General features: G+C 40.7%; 2 protein-coding genes across 2 annotated transcripts; both read left to right on the plus strand.

The window, feature by feature from the left end:
* The first annotated feature begins 1307 nt into the window (after nucleotides 1-1307).
* Nucleotides 1308-9251, plus strand: LOC113009682 (mitogen-activated protein kinase 12-like). The gene is made up of 12 exons (XM_026148143.1): nucleotides 1308-1634; nucleotides 3514-3643; nucleotides 3778-3836; nucleotides 3918-4029; nucleotides 4120-4149; nucleotides 5173-5220; nucleotides 5313-5427; nucleotides 5529-5600; nucleotides 5840-5919; nucleotides 7697-7775; nucleotides 7851-8024; nucleotides 8971-9251. Exons 1-12 carry the CDS (start codon nucleotides 1516-1518, stop codon nucleotides 9033-9035), a joined length of 1083 nt encoding a protein of 360 aa, XP_026003928.1. The 5' UTR covers nucleotides 1308-1515; the 3' UTR covers nucleotides 9036-9251.
* A 297-nt stretch (nucleotides 9252-9548) lies between these two features.
* On the plus strand, nucleotides 9549-16787 carry LOC113009330 (uncharacterized). The gene is made up of 7 exons (XM_026147558.1): nucleotides 9549-9883; nucleotides 10782-10835; nucleotides 10987-11229; nucleotides 11354-11611; nucleotides 15852-16100; nucleotides 16200-16303; nucleotides 16514-16787. The coding sequence occupies exons 1-6, from the start codon at nucleotides 9805-9807 to the stop codon at nucleotides 16286-16288; spliced, it is 972 nt and encodes a 323-aa protein (XP_026003343.1). The 5' UTR covers nucleotides 9549-9804; the 3' UTR covers nucleotides 16289-16303; nucleotides 16514-16787.
* Nucleotides 16788-18500: the final 1713 nt, after the last annotated feature.

An 18500-nucleotide genomic window follows, 5' to 3' on the forward strand; every position in this document is an offset into this window, starting at 1 on the left:
TTTCTCGTCATCAGACAGTACCATGACTTTTAAGCTTTGGCTTCAACAGAATAAACTCGATCATCTCTGTTTGCCAAAATGTCTCACATAGAGTACACATCATTCTTGCATACTTCATATCATTAAACGTGTGATTTTTATAGTTTGGACTAGAACCATTAATTGTGAATAAAATACATTGTTGACATAAATATATACTGTAAAGACATAAAGCAATCTAGATGATGATGGTGGTTTTACATGTAAAACTCAGACACTACAAACCTCATCATTTAGTATTTGTTTTGCTCTGAAGAAAACAGGTTTTCCATTTTTGTTTGTTTGCTTTTTAATGGGGTGTTCCAACTGACTAAATGGGTTTTCTCACAGGGAATTTGCAGTATATTTTGTATATTTCAAAAATATACAGTGCCCCTGTGAGGAAAAATGCACTGCAATGTAAGAAAACACCAGCACTGGAAAAGTACACAAAGACGATCAAAGTTGAATAAAAGAGAAAAAAAAATAGCAAGAGCCCCCACACAAAAACCCCTCACAAAACACAGAATTTGTTATTGGGGGGTAGTAATTCATGATGACAGGCTAAACAGTAAATAGCAAACATAAACAGTATTTTATGAATAATGTGATTAAAAGACACATTGCCTAGCATCTTTTCTCCCTCACATCACCAGTGAATCCTCCCCTTCTTTTAAGCATGTTTAAGTAAAATCCTTCGCATATTTGGATTTCTGTCGTGTCTGCAGCTGTTCCATCACATCTTTATCTTCCCCCCCCCAAACACTAGCATTTTTTCTACTTCCATTGTTTCACTTTTTCTGCTTTTGTTGTGTTTATTTAACATCCACTGTGTTTTTTGTGCTTTCCAGAAATTTTCTAAAGTTGCAGTGCGTTTGAACTCACAGAGCCACTGTAGAAGGAATTCAAAAAAATAAAATTTGTGTTGCCAATAATTAATTAAGACGGCTGAACATGGATTTTGCTCAGACATCCTATATTTTGGATTTGGGGTCAAGGCACCCCATGCGCACACTCTGGACATTCCCCTGCTAAAAGCACTGACATGTATATCAGGTATTTAAACTGAGGTGCACACAACCAGGTGTAAAAGAAAATATAACTTAACTCAAAAAAATATCAAAATCCTAAAAATCCCTAAAACAAAAAAAAGAAAGCTTACTGACTTTATGTTAGAAGCCAAGGTTAGCTCTGAAGGGACGCAGGGGGGACCTAACCTTATAGGGTGGACAGATGTTTTGCAGTCTTTCCCCCACATTGTAGACACACCCACGGAGTGCCATGGGCGACCAGAAACAACCACTAACAATTCAGTGCGCGTGAGTCTGCGTGTGCGTCCTGGGGGGCCGTGAGTATCGATCCTCCAAAGCGCACAAGAGATCGCATCTGGAGGAATTTTGCGCCCCAGCAGTTTCTACAGCTGCTCTTTACTGTGGAACTTTTATTTCTTCACATGAGAGTTTGGAGCGGAGCCGCAGCCTTGTTCGTCGGTAGGGTATGGCTGTGCGCTCCAGGACGGGGTTCTACAGGCAGGAGATCAACAGAACCGTGTGGGAGGTACCGGAGCGGTATCGAGACTTGAAGCAGGTCGGAACGGGAGCATATGGGACTGTGTGGTGAGTTATGCAAGTTGTAGCTGAAAGTTTTAAAAGAATTTGATTAAAAAAGAAAAAATCTGTTGTGTTGGACTGATTGTCAACAAACTCAACCTATCCTGTGCGTGTTATGCAGTTGGACAAGTCTGTTAGACTTTAAGCAACGTCTGTGTACATACTGTGAAAGGCTATAAAGTACAGTACGGTCTGAAAAGTCTTGAGCCTCCTTTCATTTCTTTATATTTTGCTTCCAGGGAGCCAGGCTTGCTTGTAATTTCTAAATTGTTTCCTCGGGATTTCTCAAAATCTTTCAACGTTTTTCTTTGGCTCCTTTTTGACCCATTTTCAGTCCAGTCCTTGTACCTGACCATTTTCAGAGGGATTATTTTCCCTGCTTACTTGTTCGCTGATTGGTCAGCAAAGCATGAAGAAGACACCTAACTCAAGTGTTGCCTACAGACAACAGTCAGCTTAGCAAATAATCAGTTTTGCACTTTGTTCCTAGCAGCTTGTTGCAAAAACACAACATTTGTTCCTGTTTCTTCAGTTGAATCTATGAGAAATACCAAAGTAACACAGTTGGACAGGCATGAAATGTTGCCTTGCACCAACAAGGTAATTCCCAAAGTGCTATTAGCCAAAAACTTGGCATGTCTTAGCAGCGTGTGCAGTGTGTTGTTAAAAAAAGAGTCCTGTCCTTAAGAAACTGGAAAAAAAAACCAAGCTGACACAGGACCTGAGAGATGCACCTGACTCTTCAGTTGATCCATTTACTGTTTATTGAGGGCAGCTGTCAAGGAAGGAGGACGAAGAGAAATTACACCAGAACTGGACTGAAAATCAGTGGAAACGGGTGTTGTGGGCTGATGAATACAAATTTAAAAAATTGATTCAGAGGACAGCACAGAGGTACAACAGCAAGTGTCTACAGTCATCCATAGAACATGTTGGAGGTTCTGTCATGGTTTGAGGCTCCATTTTAGCCAGCTGTTGGAGATCTCGTCAAAATGGATATTGATAACAAACACATTGCCAATTGTATGTGTTTGCATTGGCCTCCCCAAGAGTCCGGACCTCAACACTGTCAAAGCAGTGTAGTATCAGTCAGTCAACATCCAAAGGAGAGCTTTGAATGTCCGTCCTGAAGACTTCTTAAAGAAACTACAAGGAAACTTGCCAAAGAGAGATCAGGCTGTGTTAAAGAATGATGTTGGACCTACCAATTATCCACTTTCAAGCTTATTAGAATTATAAATTCTGTTTTTGGCTTATATGCTTTATTTCCATGTATGTTTTAACACTTGTCTCAATAAATCTCTGTTTCCATTTCCCATTTTTCTAGGAAATTGTAAATAAATGAAAAGCGACTCAAGATTTCTGCACATCACTGCATCTTATGTTGCAATAAAAGCCTATCTAAGCATCAGGTCCTGGTTGTATGTGCTCTTTTGGTCAGTGGTCTCTCCACAGATGGCTGTCTAGGGCCCCTCTTTGCATTGTGTACTGTGACTGAGGGTCAACAAAGAAAACCCACCCCCAACTCTTATTGTTAGGGTCAAGCTAAAGACCCTGAGTTAATTCCTCAGAATGCACTTTGTCTCCAGTCACATTGCAGTCTACATTTTTTCCCACTGCAGACACGGTGACTTGTCCTGCTAGGAAAAGCACAAGTTTGCTTAACTGGGAAATACATCCACACACACACTAAAAATGGGGCAGGTGCCTGACTGAAACCAAGAACACAACAAAAGAAACACATTTCTATGGAAAAAACATGGAAAGATGCAGTTGTTTCTGGTTTTAATTCAGATCATTAAAAAACGTTTCATTGTGCAATCGGGGTTTGTAATTCCAGTTTAAATTTCAGTCTGACAATAAAACCTGTTTTCTTGCTCATCAGTTCAGCATGGGACCGCCGGATAGGGACACAGGTGGCCATCAAGAAACTCCACCGGCCTTTCCAGACCAAACTTTTTGCCAAAAGGGCCTACAGAGAGCTGCGACTTCTCAAACACATGAAGCACGAAAACGTAAGACGCGGGAACAGCAAATACGACTCACATTATAGCAGATGTTGAAGTTCATGCTTGAAGGAGAAGAGATGTGATTAAATATCATTCCAGTCGGATTTTAATTGAGCTTTTTTTCCCTCCTGGCTTATCAGGTCATTGGGCTGTTGGATGTTTTCACTCCTGAAATCTCACTCGACCGGTTTCGTGACTTGTAAGTTTCTCTCTGCTCTCCTTAACCACTCTTAAAGAATCAGACAGAGCTCATTTGAATTGATCCCATGCCTCTCCGCAGTTATCTGGTGATGCCGTTCATGGGCACCGACCTCGGCAAGCTGATGAAGCTGGAGAGGTTATCGGAGGACAGAGTGCAGTTCCTCGTCTATCAGATGCTGAAAGGACTCAAGGTGAATGAAACCCTCATGAAATTTCTTGAAACAACAGGAAAGTGTTTCAGTGAGCTGATCTGATGCCCCCTCTCTCTGCTTTCTCCACAGTATATCCACTCAGCAGGGATCATTCACAGGGTAGGTGACCTTTGACCTTTTAGACTATGAGCTTTGGGGGTGGCGGGGCTACTTTCTCTTTTTTATACTCGGTCCCATTCATCTCGATTCCCACACAGGGAGCTTTGTTATGTGAGTGTGTGCGTTTGTGTCTGATACGCTGACTGTTAGATCGTGTTATTGAAATGTCTATTTTCAAAAGCCTTTCCTTGATTTTTCCTGCCTCTCAGAGAACTGCTTATTAGAGCAGAAAACATATCAATTACTGCTAAAAAATGTGTCCTTTTTTCACCCTTGCTAGCCCTGCTAAAGAAACAAGCCTTCCAATTCCAAATCCTTTGTCCTGCCTCCCTCCGTTCTCTTCTTCTCCCCTCACCACCAACCACTCACGGCAGATGGCCGCCCCTCCCCGACCCTGGCTCTGCCAGATGTTTCATCCTGTTAAAAGGGATTTTTTTCTTCCTACTGTCACCAAGTGCTTTCTCACAGGGGATTATGTAATTTAATCTAATAAATTTTAGGGTATTTATGCATACAATATAAAGCACTTTGAGGCAATGTCTGTTATTGTAACGGCAGTCTGGCGAAGAAAGAGCGGCTAGTGGGTCCAGCGGGCATGTGGTGTGTAGGTTAGCTGGATAACTCGAGGCCAGTCAGTTAAATCGAACAACAGACCTTATTTGATGTTAGCAACGTAAGACCATACATGCCAGGTCTCCACGGCTCTCCTCTGTCCATACTTACATGTGCGGGGATGGGTAGTCGCCGGTGCCATCGCGTTACAATGATGAGGTCTCTCTCTGAACAGACTGTTCGGCTGTAATGGCTGCCGCTGCACTCACACACACACTAGGAGTCTCCCCAACTACTACAATATCAGGACAACACCCCCTAGTGGTGCTGTATCACAATAATAAGGGTTGTTACATGGAATGTAAATAAAATTGAGTTGAATTCCTACTTTTAATGACTAATGTTAAACCTGAATCACATACTGTTTGTATCTCTTGGTCTCATTGGTCTCAACATTTCTTTTCACCACAGGATCTTAAACCTGGAAATTTAGCCATTAACCCAGACTGTGAGTTAAAGGTAATGCCGAATAACAAAGAAGATGTATCGATGTGAAGTCTCTAGACGTAGTCACGTTCTGTGTTAAAGTTCAGTTATTTCCTCCACTTCAGATTCTGGATTTTGGCCTGGCGAGGCAGGCTGATTCTGAAATGACCGGCTATGTGGTGACACGGTGGTACAGAGCACCAGAGGTTATCCTCAACTGGATGCACTATACGCAAACTGGTACAGCTATCTTTCTTATAGGGATGGGGGTAAAAATCAGGAGGATATATTTCTTTCTTAATCCAAAATTGCAGATAAAGATGCTTGGCTTTGGGTTGCAGTGGATATCTGGTCGGCAGGTTGCATAATGGCGGAGATGCTGCTGGGAAAGCCGTTGTTCAAAGGCAACGACCGTATCCTTCACCGTGTTAGTCTAGCGTGTAACCCTTGCCATCTTTTATATGCAGTCTATGTTTAAGACTAACCACCTGAATCCTTCACTTCACAGCAAAATTAAGACTTATTCCCCATTTTCCTATTTTTACTGTCTCTTCATGTTGATCCCATTATACTTGCAAGCTGAAAAGAAAGCTCACAATTGAATATCAAAAATCAGTTAAACACACCCTTCTTAACCATATTTCACTGTCAGACCTGGACCAGCTGAGGGAAATCATGAAGATTACAGGAACCCCATCTCCTGACTTTATTGTGAAACTACAAAGTCAAGATGTAAGTAATAACCCGGGGTTACAGTTCCCTTTGAGTATGAAACACTGGCTGTAAAGTTGAAAAAGGGGAGGGCTGTAAAAGATATGCAATTTGCTCTCTCAGACCTCAAAGGGAAAAGCAGCTGTGGTCAGTCTGGTTTCATAGTTGCTATAATGCATTCCAATACAAAGTTGGTCACAGCGTTTTCACAGTTCTCATCACAAAAAGATGCACAGAAGTTTATCAAAACCATTCCTTTTTTCTCACAGTATGTTTGAAACACATATTTTTCAGATTGAAAGCACAGGAGTAGCTGTGTTTAGGACTTTCTCGGCACTGGGAGTCGAGTGCAGTGCATCTTCCTTACCTATTTTCTTAGTTACTGTAATGCTCTATTTTTCGTACCATAAGGCGCACCGGATTATAAGGTGCATTAAGTGAAACAAAACAGTCAGATAAGTCAAACTTTACTCAACTCATTCTTCTCGCTACTTCCACTTCCGTAACATTGATTCATTAATGTTGAATTCTCTCGCAGCTGCTCGTTTCCCATGTTGTTGCAGTATATTAATGACTAACCTCATATTGTGGATGGATTATCTCAGTTGTTCTCCTGACTGAAGTTTGGTCAGTTTACAGCATCCTGCCATGTAATTGCATTTGTTCCTAACCATCGGGAACCCTCGCATAAACCTTTATTGAGTGGAAAAAAGTTAGCGTTCATCCTCCAGCTTCACTGTGCTTATGTTATGCTAACATAGCTGTGTTGCTAGTGATCACGTAGCACATCATTATATACCAGCTAGCCCAACTTCAGTAACCCTACAAACTTCACTGCTGTTTAGTTTTCTGTCTTCATTTATTTTGGAAGTGACAGCAGAGCTGTACGTTTGAATTTTTTCAGAAATCTCTCAGTCAGAACATGCTATATCATGTTTAGGTGGAAACTAGCGAGCTAACTTCCTGCTAACTTCTAACTCCATTAAATTTAATAAATTCTGTTTTCATGGATGCCTGGATATTAAACTTAATTGTTACACCTGGTAAAGCAGCCACGCTGATCATTTTATTAAAGATGAAAGAATTTAGACAGTTTTTAACTCTCAGTGATGCTGCAGTGTTCGTTTGACTTTGGGACCTGAAGCTGACGGAATTTTAGACCCAGATTACACAGAGTCCGCAAGGCTTCTGACTACGGTAGTCACAATTGTCCGACATTCCATCAAGCGTTGTGTCTTCATAGCTTACCAAAGTCGTACTAAAACATTTTTTGACAGATTTTTGAGCGCCGTGTACTACATAAAATCAGTTCGAGGTCAGTAATCACATCCAGAATTCATACATAAGGCGCACCAGGTTAAAAGGCGCACTGGCGATTTTTGAGAAAATTAAAGGATTTTAAGTGCGCCTTATAGTGTGGAAAATACGGTACATTTCGCCAAACTGGTGCATGCGTCTTATTCTTGTATTCTACATGAGTAGCACTCAGGTGACATTTGCATTGAATTAGACTTTAAAGAATTACTTTCCTGTGTAGACTTTAATCAAGCATGTGGAAAGGTCACCTCTTATGCTCAATTCCATTTCCAAAAGTTTTAATCTTGGTTTGCATTAGATTGATTTGGTGCAGCCCCCTCCTCCTTTTAAAGCAACTTTCTCATGATTGGCTGCCCCTCACAAATAGAAGGTTTGAGCAGTAAGTGGGTGGGGCTTGTTGAAATGACAATAGTAGACATATGTGCTGTCACTGATTTAATATTTCAAATGATCAACCTTCTTCCTCTCCCTCTGCGAACAGGCCAGAAACTACATCAGAAGCTTACCAAAAGTGCCAAAAAAGGATTTGCACTCAATTTTCTCCAAAGCTAGCTCAAATGGTACGTGATCATACACCATCCATAAATTACACTAAGCTACTATCATCCAGAATATGACATGTCTCTGCATTACAGCTGTATGTGTCTTGGAAAAGATGCTGCTTCTGGACCCTGACCAGAGGCTGAGCGCCTCTGAGGCGCTTGACCTCCCTTTCTTCAGTGAGTTCAGAGATACGGAGGAGGAGACCGAGGCGCTGCCATACGATCAGACCCTAGACAACACAGAACTGCCGCTGGACCTGTGGAAACGTAATAAAAAAATACTGGAGTTGTTCAAAAATATTCTGAAAGAAATATGACAGAAGTCTGTTGAATCCAGAATCGAATGTAAAATCATGTTATCTTAGCTTAAAAGACCTCATAAAACCGTGTCCCCTCTACATCACACTATCAGATTGCTGGCTTACTTGTGGTTCTGAAGGTATTTAAAAGTAGAATGGGAGGTACAGCTGTCACGACAGATGGCCCCGCCCCTCCCTGAGGCTGGTTCTGCCAGAGGTTTCTTCCTGTTAAAAGGGAGTTTTTCTTTCCCACTGTCACCAAGTGCCTGCTCACAGGGCTCATCTGATTGTTGGGGTTTTCTCTGTATATTTGTAGGGTCTTTACAACATAAAGCGCCTTGAGATGACTGTTGTTGTGATTTTACATTATATAAAATAGAATTCAATTGAAATTAATCGAGTTGCAAAAAACCTATTATTCAGCTGTTAATGTTTTGGCACAGATCTTTACTGTTTTGGTCCTTTCCCCCCAATTCTCCTTTTTTTGTTCTAATCTGCAGCCAGCAGTTGTTCTTCAGGTTAAAAAAACAAATCTAAGAAAGCCTCTAATGCTTCCTGGTTAACACCAAACAACCAAACAAAGTGGGGCATTTAACTGCTGAAGAACCAGATTTTTCCTTTAGATAACCCCAAACATACAGAAAAGATGTATAGATAATAGGTAAAAATTGACAATGTGAATGACAGTAAAAAAAAAAAAAAAAAAAAAAAATTAATTCCATGAAGTTGTAGTACCTTCCCTAGGCCAAAAGAGGTCAGTGTACGCTAATCTTACTTGATGCAGATTTCAAATCTAATAATACACAGAAGCTGCCTTGATTCGTAACATAATCAGCAAGGCAGGCAGTGTCTTAGTTGTTAAACTTGAGTTTAGCATTGCTGTTAATAACAGTTTCCTCTTTTGTGTTGTGCAGGTCACACTTTCACAGAGATACTGACCTTCAGGCCACCCAAGGACTCGAAAGAGACGTCACTTTAAGAGCACACATACACACACACACACACACACACACACACACACACACACACACACACACACACACACACTCTCTTACAAATAAAATTGCACCTACTTGCACCTACACCCACAAGTATTCTTTTCCTTTGACATTTAGTATTTGTGTAGAAAGACTGAATGTTATTAGTTTGTCAAAATGTTTGCTTTCAATAAATGTGGTCTATTCAGTTGTTTTAAGTTGTGTTAAGTTGTTGTGTTGTAGTTTATTATATGCATGTGTTTGATTAGTTTGAGATATATAAAGTGCTTTGAATTGTCAATAAGACTAGAAAACTGCTATATAAATGCCTTTCTATTTAAATGTTTGCTGTTCGAGTGGTCAGACCTGTGACATTTCCTTTTTGGGCTACTCTCTACAACTATCACCACCCTAGATTCAAAGCACTCCTTTTATCTGGCTCTGAGCCTGTAGCCCAAAGATGGGAGTACTGCTGCAGTGTAATTCTCCACTCTTTAAAATCAGCTTCTGGAAAATTGACCCAAGGTGCACAAACTCATCCATCTAAATCGGTTATACATAGCAATGAAATTCTGAAACCTTTGTGTAACCACTATGGGTCGCACTGTGCTACGAAACAAAAGCAATGGATTGCTCGGTGACGAAGAAGGGTGATTTCTTTTCAGCTCTTACTGATATGAGCTGTGTGCTTAGTCATGTTGACTGGCTGCCTGACTGCTCTGTGTCAGTGGACTGTTTCCCGGAGATACACTTCAGCTTCGTACAGTAAAAATGGATAATACCTTCACATCCAAACCAAAAGGAGAAAACACAAATGTCATCAGAATTTCGGTGTTTCTGTTTCTGGCAGGTAACACAATCCTTCGATGAACTCAAATGTAGCTGTGATAAAAAAGTTAGCGTGGCACACTGTACATAGGGCTAACGCGTTTCTATTGACAGTTAACCTTTTTCTGCTTTTTCAGTTTTGTTGCTGTTTTTCCAAATTCTTACGTTTAACATTCTATATTTATCTACAAAAGTATGCTGAAAAAGTAAATTGAATCAAGTTAGACATTATGAGCACTATTATTTTTGATTCTTAAAATATGTTTTGCTATTGTATATTTTTTGTATAACTTTAAGCTCAACAGCTGCCAAGTTAGTAGTGGGTAACTTATGGATCCATGTGAAGATTATTCATAAAAACAATTTGAAGGCTATGCAATTTATTTAAGCCTCCCAAGTAAAATAGTTACTGGTAATATCTAGTCATCAGCCTCTGTAAGCCTATGCATCAGTAATCCAAGGAGCTTGGCGAGAAAAGCGGCTGGACTTCTTTATGGTGAGGTGAGGTGAAATGAAGTCCAGTTGTTTTTCTTTCCAAGCTCCTTAGATTAGCATGACCTGGATGACTGAGAACCTGCACAGATATATGCATAGGTCTATGGCCATGATTAACAAGATAATACTAACACGGTGTAATTATAAACACAAGTACAGAAGAAGTGTAAAGTCAGCACAAGGCCTGCAGTAATGCTACACTTTGCTAACGTTAGATGATTCTTCACATACCTGTTAGCTTAAGATAAGCAGCAAGTAGAGTTGATTAATAAAAACAATCCCAAATAAAAAACTTGTTAACAATCTGTTCCTTACCTTGTATGACCGAAAACAGCCCAAAATAGCTGAAACTTTGTTTAGGCCTACATTTTCTTGTAAACTTAAAAGCTTACATGTTTTATGTAGTTTGCTTTACTGGTTGTTAGGCTTTCACCCAGTACTGTCTTCAGATGGAAAGCCCTCTGAACTGGCTGACAGTGGTAAGTGATTTTACATTTAATTCAATACAAGTCTTATGCTAATGCTGTTCTAGGTATCATCATAAACAATATATAATAAATGAACTGTAGCTGTAAATAAATTTGAACATTATGTGCAATAAAGTACTAATTTTTGTGACATTTTCTGAAGGCTTGAAACCAGTCATTATTGGCCCAAACTATGTGACGGTGGGTGTGCCAAGCAGCATTGAGTGCGGTTCCAGTTGTGGGACATGTACCTACTCCATGTCTCTGGATGGACAAAGTGCCGTGGGTCAAAGCAACATGCTAGCCTTTACTATTAATAGTTGGGTACCTTCTTTAACAGTGACATGTACAGTCTCAGGCGACAACGGGCTGAGTGCTACGGCAACAAAGAACATCCAGGTTTTAGGTATGAGCTTGTTAGATCTTTTACAAAACTAAGAGCAGTTCACTGAGTTATTGTCATGTGAAAAATTACGGACACTAGCCCATACTGGTTCCACTAATGACAAATATATATTTTTCTATTATAGCTGGACCTACCAATGTTTCCATTTCAGGCCCCAGTTTGATGAATCCCACAGTGAGCCATACCTATAATTGCTATGCGTACTGTCAGCCATCCTGCTACTACAGCTGGAGGACAGATAAAGGCCCATGGATCCGTAGTCAAGGAAATGTTGTTTCTATCACTCCTCGGGAGATGGACACCTCCAAAACTGTCACCTGCAAAGCCACCAATCGCATCTCTGGGCTGTTTGCCACTGCTACTCAAAACATAGCTGTGACATGTAAGTCAAGATTTGGAGACAAATGCAAAACTGGGAGCAAATACCTTTACACAAAGATTATTTTACTAATAAAAGAGGGATATGGTCATAACTACTTCTTAAGTTCCAGTAATTTTTTTTTAAATAGAAGAAATCTGGAAGTTGAATATTTAAAGAAGATTGTTACAGACGGTTAGCCTGCCCAAGCAGAACTGCAAGCCTTTCATTTGCTAACTCTAAAGTTTATAGGTTTAGATGTTTTGTACCATTGTTACACCCCGGCCTAGGCAACCGGAGTGCAACATGAAAAAAGTAAAAATAAAGAAAAAAAAAAAAACACACACAAAAAACCCCACTAAAGCTCACCACCAAAATCCCGAAACGAAAGTATCGACAAATCTATTTACAACAAACTATTTATTTATAACAAAAACTATTTACAACACGGGGGAGATCGCGACCATGACACACTGAAACACAGGGTTTAAATACCTAGAGGGAGCAATCAGGAAAATGGACAACAAGAGGGAAACACAGCTGGGGCAACTCAGAACTGACGAGACAGGGAAACGTAAACTGAAAAGACTAAGATAACACAGACTTTCAAAGTAAAACAGGAAACACATAACAGTCACGCCAAAAACAACACACTGACAACACCGAAACGTAACAGTTCCCCCCACCCAAAAATCAAACATTTAACACCAAGTGAAAAGTTTGATCCAGACAGATGAAGCCGATGAAGGCTGGAGCGGCCCCACGGACCCTCCAGCGAAGGCGGATGAAGGCTGGAGCAGTCCCTCGGACCCTCCAGCGGAGACGGACAGCTGAAGCGAAGGCAGACGAAGCTGATGAAGGCTGGAGCGGTCCCACTGACCCTCCAGCAGACGACGAAGGCTGGAGCGGTCCCACGGACCATCTAGCAAAGGCGGATGAAGGCTGGAGTGGTCCCTCGGACCCTTCAGCGAAGGCGAATGAAGGCTGGAGCGGTCCCACCGACCCTCCAGCGACGACGAAGGCTGGAGCGGTCCCACGGACCATCTAGCAAAGGCGAATGAAGGCTGGAGCGGTCCCACCGACCCTCCAGCGACGACAAAGGCTGGGGCGGTCCCACGGACCCCCCAGCGAAGGCAATCCCGGACGAGCCCCCATATGTTACACCCCGGCCTAGGCAACCGGAGTGCAACACGAAAAAAGTAAAAATAAAGAAAAAAAAAAAACACACAAAAAACCCCACTAAAGCTCACCACCAAAATCCCGAAACGAAAGTATCGACAAATCTATTTACAACAAACTATTTATTTATAACAAAACACCAAACTATTTACAACACGGGGGAGATCGCGACCATGACACACTGAAACACAGGGTTTAAATACCTAGAGGGAGCAATCAGGAAAATGGACAACAAGAGGGAAACACAGCTGGGGCAACTCAGAACTGACGAGACAGGGAAACGTAAACTGAAAAGGCTAAGATAACACAGACTTTCAAAGTAAAACAGGAAACACATAACAGTCACGCCAAAAACAACACACTGACAACACCGAAACGTAACAACCATATTTAATCTTCTACAAAAACAGAAGTGTCAAAGGGACTTGTTTTATGTAGTGATGCACCAATTCATTTTTTTCTAAGAACCATAACTGACAGTATAGACAAAAAAAAAAATTTTCTTCAATGCAAAACTATTAGGTTCATAATAAATATTTACTCCAAACTGCAGTAAGTTCTAATATGTTACCACACTTAAACAACTTCAAACAAAATCACCTACTACTGGAAAGAGCTACAAATGATGAAAAAATGTTTTTCAGATATTAAAATAGTTGTTGTACATCCCATTTTACCTTACATATTCAACCATACCTAACAAAAGCAAGAGATTTGTGTACCAAAAGTTGCACTGATCCTCTTTATTCATCTCACAACTGCTTTGATGCTTTTCTTTTACCAACCCTGCTGGCTGGCTCTGACCCATGGGTAGTAAATTTGTATCTAAGAATTATAAATGGCTAACAATAACCATTTATATGTGTCCCAAAACGTAGGCTGTATCCTTTGGAGGCTGCATTTGAAGACCCGTTACGTCACAGCCAGGCGATGAGGGCTGTCCCAATTCATCGACTCCTTCAAATGCGGCCAACAAATGCGTCCTTCATTTCCCCAAATTTGAAGGATGGGTCGGGTGTGTCCTTCATGGCCCACCATATCCCAGAATTCATAGCGCGACCCAGCCAATTCCAGTTTCCAACAATGGCGGCAGCTACTAAGTTTTAATATTACTCTTATTTGGTCTGAGTGCAGTCAGTTGCCCATAGACATTGCCTGATGAGTGCTAATGACTAAATAGAGTGCACCTGTGTGCAATCTAATGTCAGTACAAATACAGCTGCTCTGTGACGGCCTCAGAGGTTGTCTAAGAGAATATTGGGAGCAACAACACCATGAAGTCCAAAGAACACACCAGACAGGTCAGGGATAAAGTTATTGAGAAATTTAAAGCAGGCTTAGGCTACAAAAAGATTTCCCAAGCCTTGAACATCCCACGGAGCACTGTTCAAGTGATCATTCAGAAATGGAAGGAGTATGGCACAACTGTAAACCTACCAAGACAAGGCCGTCCAACTAAACTCACAGGCCGAACAAGGAGAGCGCTGATCAGAAATGCAGCCAAGAGGCCCATGGTGACTCTGGACGAGCTGCAGAGATCTACAGCTCAGGTGGGGGAATCTGTCCACAGGACAACTATTAGTCGTGCACTGCACAAAGTTGGCCTTTATGGAAGAGTGGCAAGAAGAAAGCCATTGTTAACAGAAAACCATAAGAAGTCCCGTTTGCAGTTTACCATGTGGGGGACACAGCAAACATGTGGAAGAAGCTGCTCTGGTCAGATGAGACCAAAATGGAACTTTTTGGCCAAAATGCAAAACGCTATGTGTGGCGGAAAACTAACACTGCACATCACTCTGAACACACCATCCCCACTGTCAAATATGGTGGTGGCAGCATCGTGCTCTGGGGGTGCTTCTCTTCAGCAGGGACAGGGAAGCTGGTCAGAGTTGATGGGAAGATGGATGGAGCCAAATACAGAGCAATCTTGGAAGAAAACCTCTTGGAGTCTGCAAAAGACTTGAGACTGGGGCGGAGGTTCACCTTCCAGCAGGACAACGACCCTAAACATAAAGCCAGGGCAACAATGGAATGGTTTAAAACAAAACATATCCATGTGTTAGAATGGCCCAGTCAAAGTCCAGATCTAAATCCAATCGAGAATCTGTGGCAAGATCTGAAAACTGCTGTTCACAAACGCTGTCCATCTAATCTGACTGAGCTGGAGCTGTTTTGCAAAGAAGAATGGGCAAAGATTTCAGTCTGTAGATGTGCAAAGCTGGTAGAGACAGACCCTAAAAGACTGGCAGCTGGAATTGCAGCAAATGCTGGTTCTACAAAGTATTGACTCAGGGGGCTGAATAATTATGCACACCCCACTTTTCAGTTATTTATTTGTAAAAACTGTTTGGAATCATGTATGATTTTTGTTCCACTTCTCACGTGTACACCACTTTGTGTTGGTCTTTCACGTGGAATTCCAATAAAATTGATTCATGTTTGTGGCTGTAATGTGACAAAATGTGGAAAAGTTCAAGGGGGCCGAATACTTTTGCAGTCACTCGGATAACTTAAAAATGTAATTGTTTGGCTTTTTTCGGTGTATTATTTTTTCCGGAGTAAATTGGTTTGGCTGAGATCAAAGTTATTAGATTAGATTAGATTAAATTAAACTTTAAACTCGGGTGGGTTCCTCTGGGATTTTCGCACAGCTGAATAAATGTCAAACAGAAAACTGACTAAACAGAAGTGTGAGATGGTCGAGAATTTACGCCAGCGTCCGGTTATATTTAGATAGCAAGGAGCAGATGGCTGAGTTTATTTAACTCCACCGAGACGGAGACGCAGATCTGAAGGCTAGACCGTCCCATTTCACAGCCTCGCACTTCCGGCCTTGTCGGTCTTCGAAGGACCCGATCCACGTAGACCGCGAAGGCCGGTCCGAAGGATGCGGCCTACATTTTGGGACACCGCTACAGTATAGCCAGCTACTAGCTACCTTCCTAACCTAAGAAACAGAAGTGATAAGCGAATGTTTGCTGTCATGACAAAGGTTTGTTGGTAGTGTGTTTAAAAGAGATATTGACGAGGTAATTGTATATTAACTTTGTACGACAATGTGTTTCACAAATCATCTGTCTTTCAGTTGGACCATCAAAGGTTCAGATTGAAGGCCCAGACGTTGTAGAAATTGCGGAAACGTATAAATACGTGTGTACTGCCGAATGTCACCCTTCTTGTCGCTTCCTGTCGTCTGTGGACAGTCAGACCGTGAGGGGCAATGTGATCGAGATGACACTGGATCATCCGCTTAAATCGGTGACTCTCAAGTGTGAAGCACAAAATACTGCCTCAAGGAAGACAGTTACAGCCCTAAAAACTGTACAGATGAAAGGTAGACAGTCTGAAAACCATGGTTTGATGTAAAGCTTACAAGATATTAACTGTTTTTACTGATACTTGACTCAGATCTTTGCTTTCTGCTTGTGTTCAGTGATAGACCACAGTCTGTCCACTCGCCCTGAAGAAACTTCAGCCCTGCTGCTCCTTGCCTTCGGCATTGCTGCTGCCTTCACACTGTGATTGAGTACAGAACAGGTGAGGCTCTTCATGTTGCACAGTTTATTATCATTATTAAATATTACACAAATAGTTTTTGGCTGTAGTAGTAGTAGCATGTTTATTATTACGTTTGAGTATTATTATTATACAGTATTTATTAAGTGTCAGCATCAATTTAGTGTCAATAACATTTTTTTTCATCAGATAAATAATTTATCTTCTTGTCTCTGTGTTCTTTTCTCTCAGATCCTTTTTTAGGCGCTGAGGATCAGTTTTGCGAAGAAATGGCACTGAATTGCTGACTCACCTGTAGCCTAGTGCACATTGATCTTATGCATTTGCCTCACATGTTGTTAATAGGCGGATCCATGTTTATACTTGATAAATTAACTTGAAATGTTGTATGCGAAGGGAGTGTTCATACAAAACTGACATTCTTCTGCACTGATACAATTTAAATGTGTACAAAGAACACATTCTTCTTCTGACATGTACAAAATTATCATCTCTATTAATAAAAACGGACCTACTCTGGAACTCAATGACAGTCTTTTTTTAAATGGTTTGGGTAAACCTAGAGGCAAACACTTATATCTTTATAAATGGAAAATCAGTGCTAAAATAAATCACAACTAATCACTATTAATCCATGTGTGGTGTTATCAGCTTTACTACAGGAGCTGAAGCTTCTGAAAATCATAAAGACGTAAAATATATTTATATAAAGCGCCTTGAGGCACTATATAAATAAAATTGAATTAAAATTGAAAAATTTAATATAGTTCAGTTACAAAAGTTGTACCTGGGAAATTTTTGCTTTGTCACCCAATCAACAAAAGAAAAAAAGCTGGTGAAGTCACACATACTTGAGTCATCTCAGTTTCCTACTAAATCAGTAAATAAGAAAAGTTAATTTAATGAGAAAAAAACTTTTTTAGTGTTATATTTTTAAAGGCGATGGGTGGCAGGTGTGTTTCACTTGGCCTTAGCAACATTTAAAGCCAGGAGAAAATGTGAAAAAGTTCAAATTTCTATTATTCATTTATTTTTAATATTATGCCGCTTTTTTACTGGTTTGTCACACTTGAGATTAAATGAGGCTGTTTGTGACCCGTGAACTGAAATGATTTTCACGCCCTGCTTTATCAGAAGAAAGAATGAGTAACCAGCACAGCCACAGTTTCCTGTTGATAAGAATCTGCACTTAATGAGCAGTCAAGTGTTATTTAATTTCACAATGTTTGCAGTCTCAGGGAAAATGTCATATGTTTCATAAATCTTATCACATTTAGAACTTTATTTGCGGTTACCTATGAATTAATCTGTTAAGTGTTTCCCACACTTGTGCATTTAAAGGCTGTAATCTCATGTCACAAAGAGCACTGGCAATTAACACTGAGCTGCTAAAGGCGCATGAACTTATTACTTAACAAATGAACTTTTCATTTTGGTTTTATAAAAATAAATGTTGAAAACACCAAACGACACCTCCACACTGACACTGTAAATCATCGCAGGAAGATGACCTGCACGTATTTGCTCTGACTGCAATAATTAGCAGATTAAGTATTTATTAATTCTATATCTTTTCTGCATAAAGTCAAACCTCTTCTCAGTAAAACTGTGGTGAATTATTTTGCTGAAGATGTGATGAATTTTAAGTATCCTAATGCACATTATAAAAAAGTGTAATATAAATGTCAAATGATTCAGCTCTGTATTAGGTCTCATTACTTTTAAGATGTGCAGCAATTTCCTCATCAGCAGTAAAAAAGAAAAGATTAGATAAAAACAGAAACACCAAATGTGACTTAAATTTGAAACAAACATTAAAACTGTGATTTCCAATCAGCCCAACTTTATATACATGGTTACACAAACAGAACTTTCTGTTTCAGATGTATGGCCTGTGGGTATAGGCATCCAAGAGTGTCAGAAATGCCACCGTGCCGGTGGTTAGCAGAGTTGCCTCACAGCAAGAAGGTCCTGAGTTCAAGTCCACCATCAGGCCGGGGTCTTTCTGTTTAGAGTTTGCATGTTCTCCCTGTGTTTGAGTGGTTTCTCTCCGGGTACTCTGGCTTCCTCCCACAGTCCAAAGACATGCAGTTACTGGGGATAGGTTAACTGGTAACTCTAAATTGCTCATAAATGCGAATATGAGTGAGAATAGTTGTCTGTCTCTATGTGTTTGCCCGGTGACAGACTGGTGACCTGTCCAGGGTGTACCCTGCCT

This window comes from Astatotilapia calliptera, chromosome 17 (genome assembly GCF_900246225.1).
Source record: "Astatotilapia calliptera chromosome 17, fAstCal1.2, whole genome shotgun sequence".
Taxonomy (NCBI): domain Eukaryota; kingdom Metazoa; phylum Chordata; class Actinopteri; order Cichliformes; family Cichlidae; genus Astatotilapia; species Astatotilapia calliptera.